The sequence below is a fragment of the Maniola jurtina genome, chromosome 7 (assembly GCF_905333055.1).
Source record: "Maniola jurtina chromosome 7, ilManJurt1.1, whole genome shotgun sequence".
NCBI lineage: Eukaryota > Metazoa > Arthropoda > Insecta > Lepidoptera > Nymphalidae > Maniola > Maniola jurtina.
Window position 1 is genome coordinate 3,584,208 of NC_060035.1, and position 18,735 is coordinate 3,602,942.

The 18,735-nt window shown below is 36.1% G+C and overlaps 1 protein-coding gene across 3 annotated transcripts in view; it reads left to right on the forward strand.

The window, feature by feature from the left end:
- Positions 1-18,735, forward strand: part of LOC123866876 (calcyphosin-like protein) — a 45,497-nt gene that overhangs the window by 25,980 nt on the left and 782 nt on the right. Inside the window, exons 1-8 of one of the 3 annotated variants that reach the window (XM_045908625.1) lie at positions 424-553; positions 9,003-9,086; positions 13,073-13,226; positions 13,715-13,811; positions 14,369-14,449; positions 15,225-15,349; positions 16,936-17,020; positions 18,260-18,466. In XM_045908625.1, coding sequence (XP_045764581.1) covers positions 532-553; positions 9,003-9,086; positions 13,073-13,226; positions 13,715-13,811; positions 14,369-14,449; positions 15,225-15,349; positions 16,936-17,020; positions 18,260-18,361 — 750 coding nt within the window. In that variant the 5' untranslated portion in view covers positions 424-531 and the 3' untranslated portion in view covers positions 18,362-18,466. Of the gene's footprint in view, positions 1-423; positions 554-9,002; positions 9,087-11,364; positions 11,577-13,072; positions 13,227-13,714; positions 13,812-14,368; positions 14,450-15,224; positions 15,350-16,935; positions 17,021-18,259; positions 18,467-18,735 lie in introns of those variants that run through there. The other 2 variants (XM_045908624.1, XM_045908626.1) reach the window with 2 other exon arrangements.

The following is an 18,735-nucleotide window of genomic DNA, read 5'->3' on the forward strand; positions in this document are numbered from 1 at the left end:
TTTTTAACTATTCCCACGGCTCTGGATTCTTGTTTTCTAATAAAGCATGTATTATACAACGCTAGTACAATGTATAATTGTACTATGTATAAAAACAAGCATCTGTTAATAGTACCGCTCTCAAGGTTTTTTAAATGTGTTATATAAATAACACTTTATATACATATTCACTTGTATAGTAAGGTAGGTAGGTAACTAAGTAGGTAACTACCTAAAATATTACAATAATTTAAAATTTAAAAAGTGCATTTAACATTATTTAAATACTTAATTGTAATATTTTAGGTAACTAGTTACTAAGAACTATTTGATTATATTTGAAACTAAAAACCTACCTAATACTATGAAAATAAAAATGTTTGAACCTACCTGTCAAATTTGTTTCTTTTGTTTTCACTTTGTTTTTATATCAAAGCTGAAAATTATTTAAATAAAAAAGCTAAATATTTTCAACAGGCATATTAAATAAATTATCATATTTCGAGATTTTAAGAATTAAAAAATATCAAGATTGATTTCACACGAGGCAAAATGAGCAGCGCCTCCATGGCGGGTATGTAATTTTTAGTAATTAAGTTACAGCATGGGTACATGATGGGTACCTACACATCGATGTACCTACAGCATATCCACATACAGTGTGTTTTTTAACTTGGACAGTATGGGGAAATCTGAAACCATAGAAGATACAGGGAAAACATCTGAGGAACCATTTGCGCTTTTTTTATGAAAACAATTTTGGCGGAGTCAGTTTTTTGGTCAAGCGTGAGTTGTCCATGAAAATCAATAAAATTGACTCAGTTTCATGTAAGGATCATTTCATTGATCATTTCATGTTCATGTGTTCTAAGCATCGATGTTCTAAGTTACTGGTAAGAAGGTAGGTAACCTAATAACACTAGTGCTTCAGTAAATGTTCAATGTGACATCTCATCTTGTTCTCACGCGCTATTTTAACTTTATGTATCAAATATCCTGTCCAAAGTACGATTTTAGTCTTTATTTTAAAGGTGAACCTGAATGGAACTTTTGTCTATCCCATTACGTAGGTACAGCTACCCATATCGTTTTCTATGATTGAATTCGATATTGACTTTTTCTGATTAGGTAGATTAAAAACAACAACCCATACTTAATAATTATTATTTACGACAGACAATATCGCGTTTCACTCGGTAATTAAGCGTAGGTAGGTAGAACTTACCTACCTACCTGCATAATTTACGTATACCGATCGATGAAACGGTAAACCGTGTGACATTACCAATATGTTCTTTAAAATACCACTACCATCATTATACCGAGGGCGGAGGTCGTGGCAGCCGGCTTTTTTGCTACAAATGTTAAAAATTAAACTCTCAGATAGTAAAATCAACCCGTATAATGCAATGTAAATCGGTCGGAGCGCAAACAGCAACTGAAGCTTGTCGTTCCACGCCACGTCCTCGCCCTAGCGCCATCTTTTTCGTCTCGATGGAGGGGGCTCTGACGTCACGACCACAGCATAACTACCAACACCAAGCAACACCGAACGTGAGAACGAGGTGTTGCCAACACGGCCATGCTGCATGGTGCCCGCCCCGGGCACCCCACGAGTCGGGATAAAATTACTGCAAAATAAACAACCGTTAACACCTGATTCACATTACCTACTTGTAAGGATCCTTCCTAACTTCCTAAGGAATATTGCCCATTCATTGTCACTTATCACTTCACAATCATACGACAGCTTGCAACTTAACAAGACACCTCCACTATGTACTCGTAAGATCCAGGAATATTGTCCATTCGTTATCACTCATCACAACAACAGCTTTCAATTTAAAAACAAAACAACCGCATCTAAAGGGACTTTGCCACACTTAGGGGACCAGATTTGTCGTAGTTGAAAACCAACTGCACTTAAAGAGCGTTTCGCTCACTTAAATGCAGCAAGTTGGTCAAGACCACTTGCACTTAAAGAACATTTCGCTCACTTAAGCGTACCAAGTTGGTGAAGACCACTTGAAGATCACTTGCACTTAAAGAACATTTCGCTCACTTAAGTGTACCAAGTTCACCTTCAAGTTCCAAGCATCATAGAAGACCACTTGAAGACCACTTGCACTTAAAGAGCATTTCGCTCACTTAAGCGTACCAAGTTCGCCATCAAGTTCTAAGCATTATAGAAGACCACTTGAAGACTACTTGCACTTAAAGAGCATTTCACTCACTTAAGCGTACCAAGTTCGCCTTCAAGTTTAAGCATCGTATTCCAATGTGATATTTTATATTCATGGTACAATATTCCCAATTATCTTTCGAATATTTTATCAAAGTTCAAGCTTCGTATCCCAGTGTGATATCTTATATCCATGGTGCAATATTCCAACTAATTAATCTTCCAAAATTTTATCACGGCTCGTTGTATCAATTATGTTGCTATACATACTTAATTTTAAATAGATTACTCAACATAATACACAAGGTAGCCTTGCCAACACGGTTTTTAATACTCCATGAATATTCTTTAAAAAGCAATGCATTAGCACTCACGATTAAAATCAGATCATACCTCTTTACTAAATCTCAAAATCCTTTACTAAATTCTGAACACATACTCAATGCCATAGCATCGTGCACCCACACAGTGCTCCGACACTATTCATCCACGTATGCAATCACCACATTATCTTTATCTACCGCGCATCCACGCAAGGGATCACCGGTGCCTAGTTCACCATAATACAAGGTATTTGATCTCATAAGAATCATATTTGATCTCATCCATTTTATTTTAACTATCAATGCTTTATTATTATAAACGGATCATTTGATTGTAAAGCTGGTGCTATCAAAGTTAACTTTAAATAATTATTATCATACTAAAACTATCACTTTTTAAACTAATCAATATCTTAACTGCAGTTATATTAATGATTTCACTAGTTCACTGCATTATTAATTACGAGGGTTGGCCACCAAATATAATCTTATAACCCACAAACTATTTTAATTCATGAATTACTCTAGTATCAAACAATAATAATAATTGGTATTTCATATTCCATATATGCAACTATTAATTACGCTATCTCAAATAATTATTAGGCTAATTAAAAATGATAAACAGAGAGTCATGGATTATGAGCGACACCGATGCATGCCACTGCCAGAACCAAGACTTTCTTTTTAACTCATTCATCTGTCCATTCACGCAGGGAATTCATCTACTGCCACTGTATGCTATCTAATATTTCTATTCGCACAATATACTCTTACTGTCACTCTTTATTATTTTCGGCCTGTCCTGATTATAGCACAGAATTGCAGCTGAGAGCATAAAAATGTTGCATTTGTCTACCCTCTTATTGTAATCTTTTAAATGAGAATTTCTCAAGTTAATAATACCCACTCAGCTATCCGGACAAGAATATTTCTTTGTTCAACGCAAATGTGAAGCTTTTACCCACATTTGTAATATTAGGTATTAACTACCAACATAAATCATAGTTATTTTTTTTTTTAAATATTATTCTAATTTGCATTATTAATGATATACTATGACTTTACAAACTAAATAAAGCTTCATTATCATATTATACACACCACAATCCGTAATTATTATTTGTTTTTGAAGCAGGTACCCAACAAATGCAACAAAACTTTTGAATTGAACAGACTACAGGCAATAGTTCTAACTCTGAAGAGAAATATTACTTTCATCGTTACTAGTCTGTCTGTGTCTATTTTATCAAAATATAATTTACAATCCTTTTACCTTCGTTCTAGTTCAATCTAATCGACTTGTACATGTATACAAACCGGTTCTCTGTTTGGATGGACAAAAAATAGCTAAAACGCTTTCAGAGGTCAATGTGTATACGAGTCTACTATTACATTATTACATTACTTTTCTCGGGGATAAACCAAATCGGATCACTCTGTTACATTCCGTCCAAGCAAGTTATTACTCCCTAGTACCCAATAGGTACATACCTATAACGTAAAAATAAATTCGCTTAACGCAATTGAATCAAAAGGAATGTTAACACATTTTGTTTTTTTTTTTTATTACCTTTTTGTAATTCTGCTAAAAACCCTTGTATCAACAAAAAAATTCAGCTTTATCTTTAAATAGAAACCTTACGTAAAATTATTCATCTTGTATGCCAAAAGTACGCCCTAATATTATAACGATCTAGTCAAACATCATATTGTAATGCATGGTAAATTATTTTGACGATTCAAAAGCATTTGTAAAAGTTTACTTGAATTATTATATCATATTCTATTCTAGTCTAGTCTATTCTATTCTATTGTATATTGAATAGTATATCGAAAAGGGGATGCCTATGTCGATGAGCACGCAGAATATAAAAAAATAAAACTAAAACTTCATATGTAAATAATCTTTACTGTAATAGTTTAAAGTTATTATCTATCTAATTAATTATTTACTTAGGTAGCACTAAGGTAAACCTGTACAGTACTTATTTAAAACTGCAACAAAGCCTCTTTTTTAAATATTTACTGATTTAAATAACCTGTATAGCAATAATAATAGATGAAACAAAAGAAACAATATTTAAACAAAACTAAAAAAAATGGCTAATCCAAAAATGTTACTACAGTGTGCATGAACTATTGAATGAATATACCTCAATAATATGATAATACGATAAAAGAAGATTGTGATAACTTTGTTAACCACTTTTTATTTGTAAGTACTTTTTTTTTAAATGTCTGATTAGTTATAATAGGACATAATTTGAAAACTCCCATAATCTTTATTTATATGTGACCTTTTTATTTTATTTTTATTTAATGACCATATAATTAATTCATAATTTTTGCTATTCATATTTCATATTTCATAAGAATTGTAATATTACCTTTGATTATTTACATATGTTTTACTTTGCAACGCCCCAACGGGGCTTCATGTTGTAATATTATGATATTTTTTTTTATTTATGATGTAAGACATGAATGCAAATAAAGAAAGAATAAAGAATTACCTCTATAAAGATACGAAAATTCTAAATATAAGTCACTCGTACGCGCTTCAAACTTGTATTCCTATCAGGAAAATAATAACAGGATATATACACTCCCAATTATGCTTTAAAAGAAGAACAATTACGAAAACTTCCCTAAAAACTAGTATTATAAACGTATGGATGTTATTACTTACCCACACAATTATTCAATGTTGATAATATGAAGTACTAAAATGGATACTTGATATCATGTGCGTAAGTACCTACCATTGTAAATGTAAATAGCTGTAATTCCTGATATCTTAAAGACTGTTATGCTCTTTATTGATAAATAAATGTTTTTAAACTGAAATCCCTTTACTAACGACTTTGATATGCGCGGACAACTACTTCCAGTATCTATAAACGCCTCGTGACATGTATCAAAAATATACACTTTTTAACCCCATATATTATGTAACATTTACTTACAATTAATATAATAACTTATTATTATAATATTAATATTGACATTTAATTAAGAGACATGTTACCATAGAAATTAATTCACTTTTTGGTCTCATCAGGATTATTTGTACGGATTATTCCTGATGAGTATTAAATATTTGCATGCTTATGAAGTAGAATATGAAGGTCGCTACTTAGTTATAATTTTGAACTCAACAACTGATATTCAGCAAATAAATAAATTTCATTTCATTTCAGTATACGAGTTCGGGATTGGTTATCATGATTTATATCTCTGAGCTAACATTTCACTTGTGAAGTTTGACTAACCTAAGACATTCTTCGATTACTTTTACCACTACCACTATAACATTTTAACTTGTTCGTCTACCCACATGTTTAATATTTTTATTATAAAAACTTCTATGTAAATAACTAGCTCAATCGTCACACGTTTTTAAATTATTATCTTCTAAGGACGTATATTACTGATGCTACTATAATAATTGACCCACTATAATTTAAATAATATTTTGTTCGAAAAAAAAAAGTTGGGACAAACGTGAATTTAACATTTAGTTCCAAAATAAAATTCGAACAAACTAAAAATTAACCATTTTAAAACATATTCCTTTGAATTTGGAACTAAAAGACAATTTCGTTTACCGATCACTATTCCCACGAGGGCCACTTATAGACTGTACGCAATATTAAATCGTGCCAGACTTTTAGCTGATACCTTCAACTTAGTTTAGTAACGAATTATCTCACCTGACTATACAAAAGTTTGAGAATACGATTTAGTAATTTAAACCATATTCACTTAATCTTTAATAATTATTCAAAGTACTCACAGTTTCGGTATCTTTACGAGATACCTTATTACGTTTCCATCGCGGCCGACGGTGTCCTGGCACTTGAAGACCTCTAGGTGGAAAAGTACGTTTGCGTTTCGACCGATTTTTCCTCAAAGCGTAAGTTACTACACACTTCTGATGTTAAAAATTAAACTCTCAGATAGTAAAATCAACCCGTATAATGCAATGTAAATCGGTCGGAGCGCAAACAGCAACTGAAGCTTGTCGTTCCACGCCACGTCCTCGCCCTAGCGCCATCTTTTTCGTCTCGATGGAGGGGGCTCTGACGTCACGACCACAGCATAACTACCAACACCAAGCAACACCGAACGTGAGAACGAGGTGTTGCCAACACAAATTACAATAGGTCTGTTACATTTGTATTACTTACTACTAGAAAGAAAGAAAGGAAGAAAAATCTTTATTTGAGGTGCCTACCTTTTGCACATAATCTCAAGCGTCTGAAAGAACAGCTAAGCTCAACAGCATTTCCTCAAGGTGCTGCAGCGATTCAGCCAGTATGACTATGTTGTCTGCAAATCGCAAGTGTGAGATGTTTCCGCCATTCACGTTTACTTATGCCTCTACCTTTCCAGTCCAAATATTATGTATAGAAGCATAGAACTCCTATTCGGGTTCACGGCTTTAAGCCCTCGTGCCTCCTCGTCACGTCGGTCATACGGCTGATCTATCCCCGGTGGTGTCAGATTGTCGTCCTCCCAATCCTCCCACTACTATGAAAGTGAAGGAATTGAGAGTGCACCTATGTCTACGCACATCATCATCATTATCAATATATCATCAACCCTTATCCGGCTTACTGCTGGCACGGGTCTCGGGTCGGGAATAAGGATTTATAGCCCTCGAGCGCTGACCAAGTGCAAATTGGTATACTTCACGTTATAGGGTTACCAGGGTGTTTTGCACCCTTGTTTATCCTATTTATTTCTACGTGTGTACCTACTACCTATATAGTTGTGTATGCTAACCTTATTTAAATTGATACGACTTGGCTTATTTGGATTTAATTGCGTGGGCTTGGCTTACGCGTGTTGTGCGACTTGCTGGACCGTGACTTTGAATCTAGCGTCTCATATCGATAAACAATAGGTACTTACATCCTATCAATAAACTTTATATAGGTAACTACTGTATTGTATTATAATGTATCTCGGTACTCATGGAATATTCAAGAACAAACAAGAATACCTTGGTACGTCTATCTAACGCCATCAATCTTTTTCCATGACCAAAAGTTTTAGCCCAGTTATGCCTGACACAACATATTTTAGGTGTTTTAAAAATTGTCGTGATCTATTTAGATTCTAGAATATTGGATAAGAGCTAGTTAGTAGAGAGTAAGAGTAGATCCACACTTGCGCACGCGCACGAACCGCTAATATAGCGCGCATCGAACACCTATCATGGACGCGTCATTGTCTCTATGCGCTCGTGTACATATGTCGCAAGTGCGTTTACTCACTTTCAAAAACTCACAAACATAAATTGTGCACATCATGGCTTGTAGGTACAATGCATGGGAACCGCTCGCAAACCATTCGTAAACACGTTCATGATGCGCATGCATGCATGATTCGTGCGTGTGCGCAAATGTGGATCTACCTTAACATTGCAATTTTGAGTTGATTACCTACGTGTTTTATCTCATATAAAAAGTAGATAATTAATATCGGTCTTGACTCATAGCTGAGAAAGTAGGTGATACTTAGCTATCCAATAAGTAAGTAAACTCGGTCTATATTTTGGACTAGGTTATTAGGATACTAATTTACTTATAGGTACCTACTTGTAATAAAACTATAGTGGAGTCGAATACCCTTAGCTGCTTTCCGTAATAGTTCTATTCAAACCTATTATTAAATTGAATCTAGCCTAGATAGATACGAACAACATTTGAAACGGTGCGGCGGGCGTCACGAAATATAATGACCTACACTTTATGTGGCTTATTGATTTCCTAAATAAGTAGGTCTGAACTATGTAGCCTACGAATAATAGTTCCGCAGCACAGGCCTGATAGAGACTAGATAACATAGGTACATAACGATTCTGCCACAACGTTTTTGACTTTTAGGGTTCCGTACCTCAAAAGGAAAAACGGAACCCTTATAGGATCACTTTGTTGTCTGTCTGTCTGTTTGTAAAATGTTATAGACAGTATATTTTTGCACCACCTTAATGAATTTAAAAAAAAATTGGGCCGTGAAAAATTTAGAAAGTCATATATACATAAAACATAACTGATATTTCACGCAAACTGAAGGCAGCTAAAACTAATGTGATATCATGTCCCTCGATGCGTGCTGTAAAAAATTAGGTTAATTTGTTAAAAAGACATAGATAGGTAGGTCCATTTATAGGGCTTGTAATATGTACGTAATTTATGTTGTACTTATATGTCGTGTTTCAAATTCAAGCGACTGTTATGTTGAGTTAGAGAGTGACACAGGCTAATTTTGTCCCGGAAATTTAAACCTACCCAGGTAGTTATTTTCTAAAACCGGGATTTTCAAAAACTTAAATCCATGCGGAGGATGTTGAGAATACAATTAAGTTGTGTGGTAGATAGTAGTAACTATATTCTATCTACCTACTGTACCGATTCAAGGTTCAATAAACTCGCGACATCTTCTTTGCTAAGCCAAGCTGTTTTGGAGACTTATTTATTCAATGTTTAATTTGTCAATGTTTACAGCCTGCTTCAACTACGAAACCAACACACCGACACCCAGAAAGAACGACAAGGATAAGGACAATACTCTCGGCATCATGAGCTCTGGTAAGTTGTTACATTAATATTAAGCTGAACGCAATTTAGTACCTACACTTAGTCTGCGGGCCAGGTGTGAGTGGGTGCGTCCTGCGGGGTGGCCAGCGTTATTTACAAGAAATTGGAAGGAAGACACACGGGCCGGTCCTAATCGAGAGCGGCATGGAGAGTATGGCTTCGCACCCACTGCCCACCGCGCAGGACGCACCCACTGCCCATCACGCCGGACGCACCCACTCCGAGCTGGGCCGAAGCAGACGCAGCGCAAGACAATCTGCCCTAACTTGACTCATCTTATTTACTTTCACATAAGTAGGTACAGACCGTACAGACTACAGAGTGAACAAGAGACAGACGCAGCGCAAGACAATCTGCCTTAACTCAGCTTATTTAGGTAATTTCACATAAGATTGAATAATATGAGCTCACTAGCACCACCTCATCCACCTCAAATCCACGTGACACGCTCGGTTTGTGCTGGTCCTTATCACGCATCGACCGCATCGGGCGCGCCAAAGAAATAACTACTGATTTCGTAAGAAATCTTGCTTGCCAGATTCGTTATTTATAATCATCCGCCTGATGTTTTCCTCATCATGTTATTTTACGTACATATATTTTAGAGCCACATATAACTAAATGTATGTAAATGACGCTACCTATGGAGTGGAAGAGCGTCTTTTATACGACGCATCACAACTGTCAATCTTCGCTTCTTAAACCCGCGGGGCTAATGATTGTTGCAGTTATTTGAAATAAGTAGACCTACCGACTTACGTAGCAATCATGAATTTACATTGTGGAACGTCTAGAACTGAACATAGTTATTTAGTGCGTAGTGTACTGTATAGGTACCTATTTGTCCCGTTGTCCACACCCAACAAACATTTCAGCACACTTTATTTCATAAGTACATAAGTAGGTATAATATTATAATTTGAGGAGCTGGCGAAAAAACAATATAATTATTGCACTAAATATTTACAGAATAAACAAATAACTTAAGGTTCTCCATTGAAAGCTATTGAAACTCTAATGTAATAAAATTGTTGTTAGCGTTTTCATCAAAATCACGAACTTTGGACTCAATTTCAGTACAGTTCTAGGCCGTTTCGCTTGGAAATGAGTTCAGATTTGTATCAGTGGGCCAAAAACGTTCGGATTAAAGAAAAATGTATTTTGATCAGAATTGTAATTACACCATTTTGTTCGCCATTAATTATATTCGACTTCTGCCTTGGTAGGTACATTGCGTGCACTGATTGCGTGTCTGGGCTGCGTTCATACGCACTAAACGAACCCCTGCCATAAAAGAGGATCCATACTCGCGCGGCTCATGAGTAGTACAACTCGCAGGTGTGTACGTGTATAAAGCTGAATGCAGTATTTCGGCGGTTCGAGGTGTGCGTTCACCTTGAACGGCTCTTTTCGCATCGGCAACTTCAACTTGATACAACTGCGAGCTAAACAGCTCATGAGCTATTTAGCTCGCAGGTGTGGATCCTCCTTAAAACATTTTCCTTTTGAAAGTATCATGCCACGTCCTTGTGAAGTAGGTAGCAGCTTTCGTGAAAACGGAAAAGAATGAACGTTCTTGACCTGCATTGGAATTTGTTGAATCAATATAGGTATCTACGTCAGCGGAGGTCGGCGCTGATGTGACCTCTTCTCACGCATTATTACAGCGGGCCCGATTCTGCTGACGGTCCTCGCGTATTCGATACCTATTCAAAATACTAGCAATAAGTACCTACGAATCCTGTGGGGTCTTACGCAACGTTGTGGCGTTGTACGATCTCAGTAATAGGTGTATTTGTTGTTGACTGAATTTAATTAAAACCAGAGTACTTTTTCAATTTAGGTAGGTAGTTGCCTTAGATGGTAGTTAGTAGTTACTACATATTATTCGGCATTTTGCGTAGGACGCCACCGCCCGAGCCCGTATAATCCAGAATATCTATTACATAAGCCTCTACACACGCATCCAACTTCAATACCAACTTGCTTGTTTGAGATGGAGATCTGTTTCGCCAAGTTATGGTTTCGAAATTAACAACAAGCCTAAAATATGTATCTGCTGGTCCTTTCATAATGCTCCCTGTGGAAAAGCATAGCACTTGATTTAGACCAGTCAATTTAGTTTAGTTTACATATTGTGATATACAGAATTAGCCCTAATGCATGTTTTTGTGCTGTAGTGTATTCCATGCTTTATGCTAATAATATTCGAACCACTAAAAATATACGAATGTTTCACTGTTCGCTATTTTGTTCTGTGGTTATTCGTCTGTGGTGCTCGCTTATTTTTCTGGTCGGTGGCGAGGAAGACGCGTCGTGTTCAGTTCAGTTACGTTTTAAAATTTATATCGTGTTAAAAGGTACTTAAATATTTAACTTTTTAAGTCAAGTGATTCCGTGATTACATTAGTGAATTTCTTTATTTATTAAGTCCCTGTACGCTTAGTGCAAAAATGGAAAACTCTACAACAAATTCCAATGGTAAGTTTTACAAAAATGGCGAAGGAAAAGTACTGAGCATAATTTAAAGTTTTCTACTAAAAGTAATACTTAGCCAGTAACAATAACAATTTAAATATCGCAGACGGCATTTTTGGAAAAAAATCGCGTTAATTTCAGTAAGTTATTACTACATATTATTAAAAAAAAAATGGTCATAATTCATACCTCTTTCATTTTGTCGGCGTTTCGATTTCTCCGATAGGCCTGAAATATACGTAATAATAAATAAATAAGTGTGCGTATAAATATACTTACTTATATAAAATTGTAAATAATGACATGAATAAATGTGCTTTGAAGGAAAGATCAGTTCAATTTTATGCATTTTTTCCTACTCAACTTTACCTCGAATGCATCTTTTTTTTTTGACTTAGTTTACTGGAAAAGCACTTAATTTCCTTCAAAATCTTTATTGTGTATGATAAGCAACTCAAATTCTTGTAATTAAACAGTTCACTTTATTAAGATCATGATGTCAGGTGCTTATGTAAACCTTAACTGCCATATTATTTTACATCTATCCATACTAATATTAAGTGTTCTTGTTATCTTTTGAAGGCCGATCCTTAGAGATAATATGCATCCCGGAGACAGACATAAGCTACTTTTTTTACTTTTTATTTAGCATCCTACATTCTATCTGTTATACCCTTGGCAATGTTATTAGGTACTGTGAAAAAAGTTAAACAATGTTGCTACTTAGCAAGAAAGTATGAGGTTTTTGATTTGTTTGTATGAAGTTACTTAACTTATTGAGATACAGATAGATGAATATTGAAAGCAGGCATTACTCAATAATCAGTTGATGAGACATACCTAATAGGTATCTTGGAGGTATTGATTAGTTGAACTTAAGCCCTGACTACACTAGGTAAGCTGTTTAAACATGTGACCGTGCAGTTTCTACTTCAAATTTTCTATATCTAGATGACTTGAATCTTAAATTAATTATAGTTAGAGATAGGCTGATTATGCGTCTTTACCAGTCCACGACTAATCTGCAAAATATGCTGATTATTTATAATCAACTCTTAAGAAATAAAATGAAACCAACATTTATATCTATATTATTATATTGTTTTTTATTGTATTTTATTCAGATACAAGTTAGCCCTTGGTGGTAGGTAAGTGATGATGCAGTCTAAGATGGAACCTATGAACCTTAAAAATAATAAAATGGAACCTTGGAACATGGATGTGCTAACCTGGAACCGGTATGGCAGTTTTTCATTATACCCATTTGTTTTTTATTATATTTTTTTATTGATCTGCTGTAAAAAATACCAGCCCAGGACAAAACATTAAAAAAAAATGTATGTGAAATAGATAGCTGTGTTTATTATCATTATCCTGCTTATTAATCTTTTCAATACTATAAGGAATTTAGGAATCTGTCAGTAATTGATCATCCATATAAATCAACAATGTTCAATAGTTTGATGGGCTTTGATTTTTATTATTGTTTGGTTGCACAGTTGCCCTCCACCGTCCGCAGTCTCCAAACTCCCGTGTGGAAGATGAGCTCAAGGAGAAGAGTGGGAGAGCTCTCAACTCCACCACTGACCCGCTGGAGAAATTGCGCTTGCTATGCTTGTCGCGAGGCGCGTCGGGTATCATTGGCCTTGGAAGGTCAGTTCAATCAATACTCATATCATCCTACTAATATTATAAACAGGAAAGTTTGTAAGTATGTATGGATTGATGTTTGTTACTCTTTCATGCAAAAATTACAGGACGGATTTGGCTGAAATTTGGAATGGAGATAAGATCATACCTTAGATTAACATAGGCTACTTTTAATCTTGTATAAATCCATGGATCGTAGGATTTTGACTTAGAACTTGGACTTGGAGAGACGAAGTCACAGACATCATTTCATTTAGTAACATATAAAATTAAAAAGCCCTACAGTCGTCATGTGTGGTAAATTAATATGTAAAGTTTATTTTCTGAAAAATGTTCAATCCTACGTATGAAATATTTTGAAAAACTGATTACAGCTGTGCAACTGCGGTAAAATGACAAGAAATATTCTGATGAGGATATTATTTTCTTTTGCAATGCTAGATGTTACGTATCCAACAGCTGCCATAGAACAATGTACTTTGTTGTTACAGGATCTTTCGGAGAATGGATGACGATGGCAGCAAGCACCTGAACAGGGAGGAGTTCTTTAAAGGCATCCAGGAGACTGGGTTGGATCTATCCCACGAGGTTGGTGACACTTGAGCCCTCTGATTTTTGACAAACAATTTTTTTCTGAGGATAAAAGATAATTGTGCTGATATTTGTTGTAAATTGTAATCTATTGAGTGACAAATGATTATGAATTAGTCACATTTTATAATAGTAGGTAGTATGAGTAAGAGTTTGCATTTTAAATATGACTAATCCACCCCTTTGTGGTTTGCCCTTCAACTAAACGTAAACCTTGAGCCAAGAATGTGGCTAATTCTGTTGTACACATTCTCTAAACTATAGTTTAGTTTAGACAGGCCTAAATAGAAAGGAATGACAGGTCTAAATGTATATATTATAATAGCATTAGATTTACCTGTCAATTCACTTCGGAGATTGTGTACAACCAGAGGAATCTTGGTAAACATCCCATCTTAAGCCATAGCATCACTTTCCATTAGGTGTGATTGTGGTCAAGCATGTGCCTATAATGAATGAATAAAAAATAGAATAGTTAATAGCACCTTCATGTACAGAAAGCTTATACCAATACTATAGCTAAGAGATGTATTATAATATATAGCCTTTTTCAGGATGCAGAAGAGTTGTTTGAGAGGTTTGACACAGACAACAGTGGATCAATAAACCTTGACGAATTTCTGAAGCAAGTTCGGGTGAGTAAAAAATCTTTACTAATATTATAATTAATGCAAAATTGTGTCTGTCTGTTAGCTTTTCATGGCCTTTTGTAGATCGGGGTTGATGAAGGATATCTTGCATCCTAGGGAAGGATAAAAGGCTTACAATAAATAAAATAAATATTTTATTTATTGTAAGCCTTTTATCCTTTTTATTTTTAAAAGGCTTACAATATTTGTATTTTAAATATTGTGAGTCATTATCATCGTCATCTTATCATAATATGTCGTTATTTGCTACCTATTGTCTCTATTTAATATGTATAGTTAAGTTTTACAATTCTAAAAAATCCGGCCAAGTGTGAGCCAAACTCGCGCACTGAGGGTTCCGTACTCGGGTATTTTGCCAACATTTTGCATGATAAATCAAAAACTATTATACATAAAAATAAATAAATATCTATTTTAGAAAGTACAGGTAAAGCCCTTTCATATGATACCCTACTTGGTATAGAGTTATCTTATTTTGAAAATTGAAACATATTTTAATTTTTTTTTAATGATGTAACCATAAATTCGTGGTTTTCAGATTTATTCCTGTACTTGTGCTATAAGACCTACCTACCTGCCAAATTTCATGATTCTAGGTCAACAGGAAGTACCCTATAGGTTTTCTTGACAGACACGACAGATAGACAGACAAGAAAGTGATCCTATAAGGGTTCCGTTTTTCCTTTTGAGGTACGGAATCCTAAAAAAATCAGACTTATTCAGATTAGTATGTATTTGTATATTTTTTTTATTGCTTCAGCCTCCGATGTCAGAGTCTCGTCGCGCTATAGTGGAGCAGGCGTTCCGCAAGCTGGACAAGTCGGGCGACGGCCTGCTGAGCGTTGAGGACGTGCGCGGAGTGTTCGCTGCCACAGCCTATCCTAGGTAAATATTGTGCCTTACCAGGTGATAAATCGCCTGGTAAGGCTTTGCCGATTGTATAGTCTATTTGCTTTAAGAAAATAGTGCAACTACATGGTAAAGGTGTAGAAAAAAGCAATAGAGCAATATTGTTGTGATACATAAATTATTCAAATTGCCCAAGAGTTAACAAACACTACAGGCATTCTAACCTAACTTGACTATGAGGCTTGCTGCGCAGCCTAGGAAAGAACAATATAATCATAGGATCCAATACAGGTTTGACAGGAATTATGGTTTCAAACAAAAGTTTTTCAATCATAAGGCCCAAATCAAATTGCCCGAGAATTAAATGCTACAGCTTTCTATTTTTACTCAGTTTTGAAAAGGAACAGCATAGCATAGAACCGCGCGATTCCCTACGAGAGAAATTTAAGGAAATAGGTATTCTTACAGTAGCTTCTCAATACATTTACAATAATATAATTTTTGTACGACAAAACATCCTCAGCTACAAAAAAAATCGGTGATTTCCATGACAGGCCAACTAGAAATCGTAATAAGCTCGCAACTCCTACGCTCCACCTCAGAAAAGTGGGAACGTCATTTGTGGGAATGAGTGTAATATTTTATAATAAAATTCCAATCAATATTAGACTTGCCTTTACCAAAGTTTAAAAAATCCATTAAAAGTATGCTCCTGGCAAAAGCGTATTACACAATCGAAGATTATGTAAATGTCGGATCGAGTCCGAGGATTGTTTAAGAATTGATGAAGGCAGGCGAAGATCCTTAGGGTCTGCTTCGATCACTAGGCGATCTTCAGACGTGTTAAGGACAATACTTCCGTTTACTGCATGTCACAACTACCAGCGTAACTAGGTAAACCTAACCTAACCTACCTAGACCGGCTCCTCCACCCCTTACACCGGTCCCAAACCAACCATCTAACCTAACCACCACAATAACAACTCGTTTAACCAACAGAACCACTTTAGGTAACCACTACTCTAAAACCTACAGTACGACAGACTATTCCTACTGAGAAGTGTCCTCGGCAACAACCGGACGAATAATGCCTCGCTACGCACAGCGTGTCTGATTTTATAGTCCAACGACGACAGTGGGGAGATGACGTAATGCTCAGTGAGCAAAGTATTGACAGCTAAAAGTCGGTACCGCCGACATAAATGATAAAAAAGCATGGATTTGACTCGCTCCAGCAATGCGCGGGTCTGCAATTGCTTGTATAGTATAGAATATTATTGTAAATTGAACAATTGAAAAGAGCAACCGCCGAGTTTCTTGCTGGTTCTTCTCGGTAGGAACGGCATTCCGAACCAGTGGTAAATTATTTGACGATTCAAAAGCACTTGTAAAAGTTTATTTGAATAAAAATCTATTCTATTCTATTCTATAGGAACTAGGAAAGAGCAATAGAGCAAATTTGCACTAATCAAATGGCCTGGGAATTAAATAACAAACACAGCCTTTTAACCTAACTCAGGCCCGCAGCACAGCCTAGGAAAGAATAATATAGTAGGATCCAATTCGTTCTATTAATGACATTTCCAGGAAATGTAGTATTAATAATTTTTTTCTTTTTCCAGATATATGAGCGGCGAGGAAACGGCTGATGTGATCCTGAACAGATTCCTCGCTAATTTCGAAACTGAGGGCACAGTAGATGGAAAGGTATAAGGTTTTTCTTAAGCCTTGTGTCCACTTAAGCGGAGATGGGCGCAATTAATTGGTTTAAGCAGACAGGTCGCATGGACTACACAAATTTCAACCGCCTATTTAACCTCTTTGGCAGTTGAATTTTCAAAAATCCTTTCTTAGTGGATGTCTACATCGCAATAGCTATCTACATGCCAAATTTCAGCCCGTTTCGTCAAGTAGTTTAAGCTGTGCATTGGTAGATCAGTCAGTTATTCCTTTTATATAACGGAGGCCGAGGGTGTTATCAGGTTATCGTGGGCATATTTTTCACTTTTTTATTACTTTGTAGGCGCTTCTGATGATTATTAAGATTGAAGCATGATCTAACCACTAGTAAACCTGGATAATAACTAAGCGGATATGTCAGGATAGCAACCTTTAGATTAACCGAGCCTTCGTGGGCGTACTGACGATATTCTTGGACTATCAAGTGATATTGAACTACCTTCGACTACAACCATGATAACTCTCACTTACTGCATGTCACAACTACCAGCGTAACTAGGTAAACCTAACCTAACCTACCTAGACCGGCTTCTCCACCCCTACACCGGTCCCAAACCAACCATCTAACCTAATCACCACAATAACAACTCGTTCAACCACCAGCACCACTTTAAGTAACCACTACTCTAAAACCTACAGTACGACACTCACCGTATCTACTGAGAACCTACTCGGACCGAAGCCAGAACAAGAATCAATAGCCAATCGCTACGCTAATATTCTGATAATAAAATGCGAGAGTGAATTCTGAACACAGCAACGCGTGCCGATCAAAATCCAACTCTGACAGTGACAGCTAAACAAATATGGCTGCGTTCTTCACGTAACGTTACTTTTCACGGAGTCTATGACATTAAAACCTCTTTTTAATATTGACTCGACGACATATATATATAGAAATCTGATTTAAAGCAGCAAAATAGCCTATATTTTACGCACAACAGACGGAAACGTTTAAGTGCGGAAACCAGCCCAGAGAGAAGAAGCCTATATTTTGCCCCTTAAAATCTAAAATTCTTAAAAAACTTAGTAAAATCTAATTTTCTTAAAAACTAATATACATGGATGAAGTAAGTAGTATAGCTTGCATCCTCGAGACATACATTTTTAACCCAGAAATAGAGTTCCCACAGGATTTTAATAACCCAAATCAACAAACAAAAGGACAAAGTTGTGGGCATAAATAAACTATTCCTTTCTTTTCAGATAACACTGGAGGAGTTTATGAACTACTACAGCGGCATCAGCGTGTCGATCGATAACGACTGCTACTTCGACCTGATGATGCGACAAGCCTACAGGCTGTAACTTGCTTAGGGTCAACACTAACCGGCGCGGCACAGCTCAAGCACAGCACTTAGTTCGTCATTCAAATGATCTTACATTACAGCGTGCCTCGAACTCAGTTTACAGTTCAATGACCTCTCTGGTGCAGTGTTGAGCGCTGTGGTCTTATTAACTGAAGGTCCCGGGCAGGGGAAATTTGGAATTTTATAATTTCAAAATTTTCTCCGGTCTGGTTTGGTGGCAGGCTTCGACCGTGGCTAGTTACCTACCGGCAAAGCCGTGCTGCCAAACGATTTAGCGTTCCGGTACGATGCCGTTTAGAAACTAAAGGGTTTATAAAACTGCCATACCCCTTACAGGTTAGCCCGCTTCTCACTTACCACCAGGTGAGATTG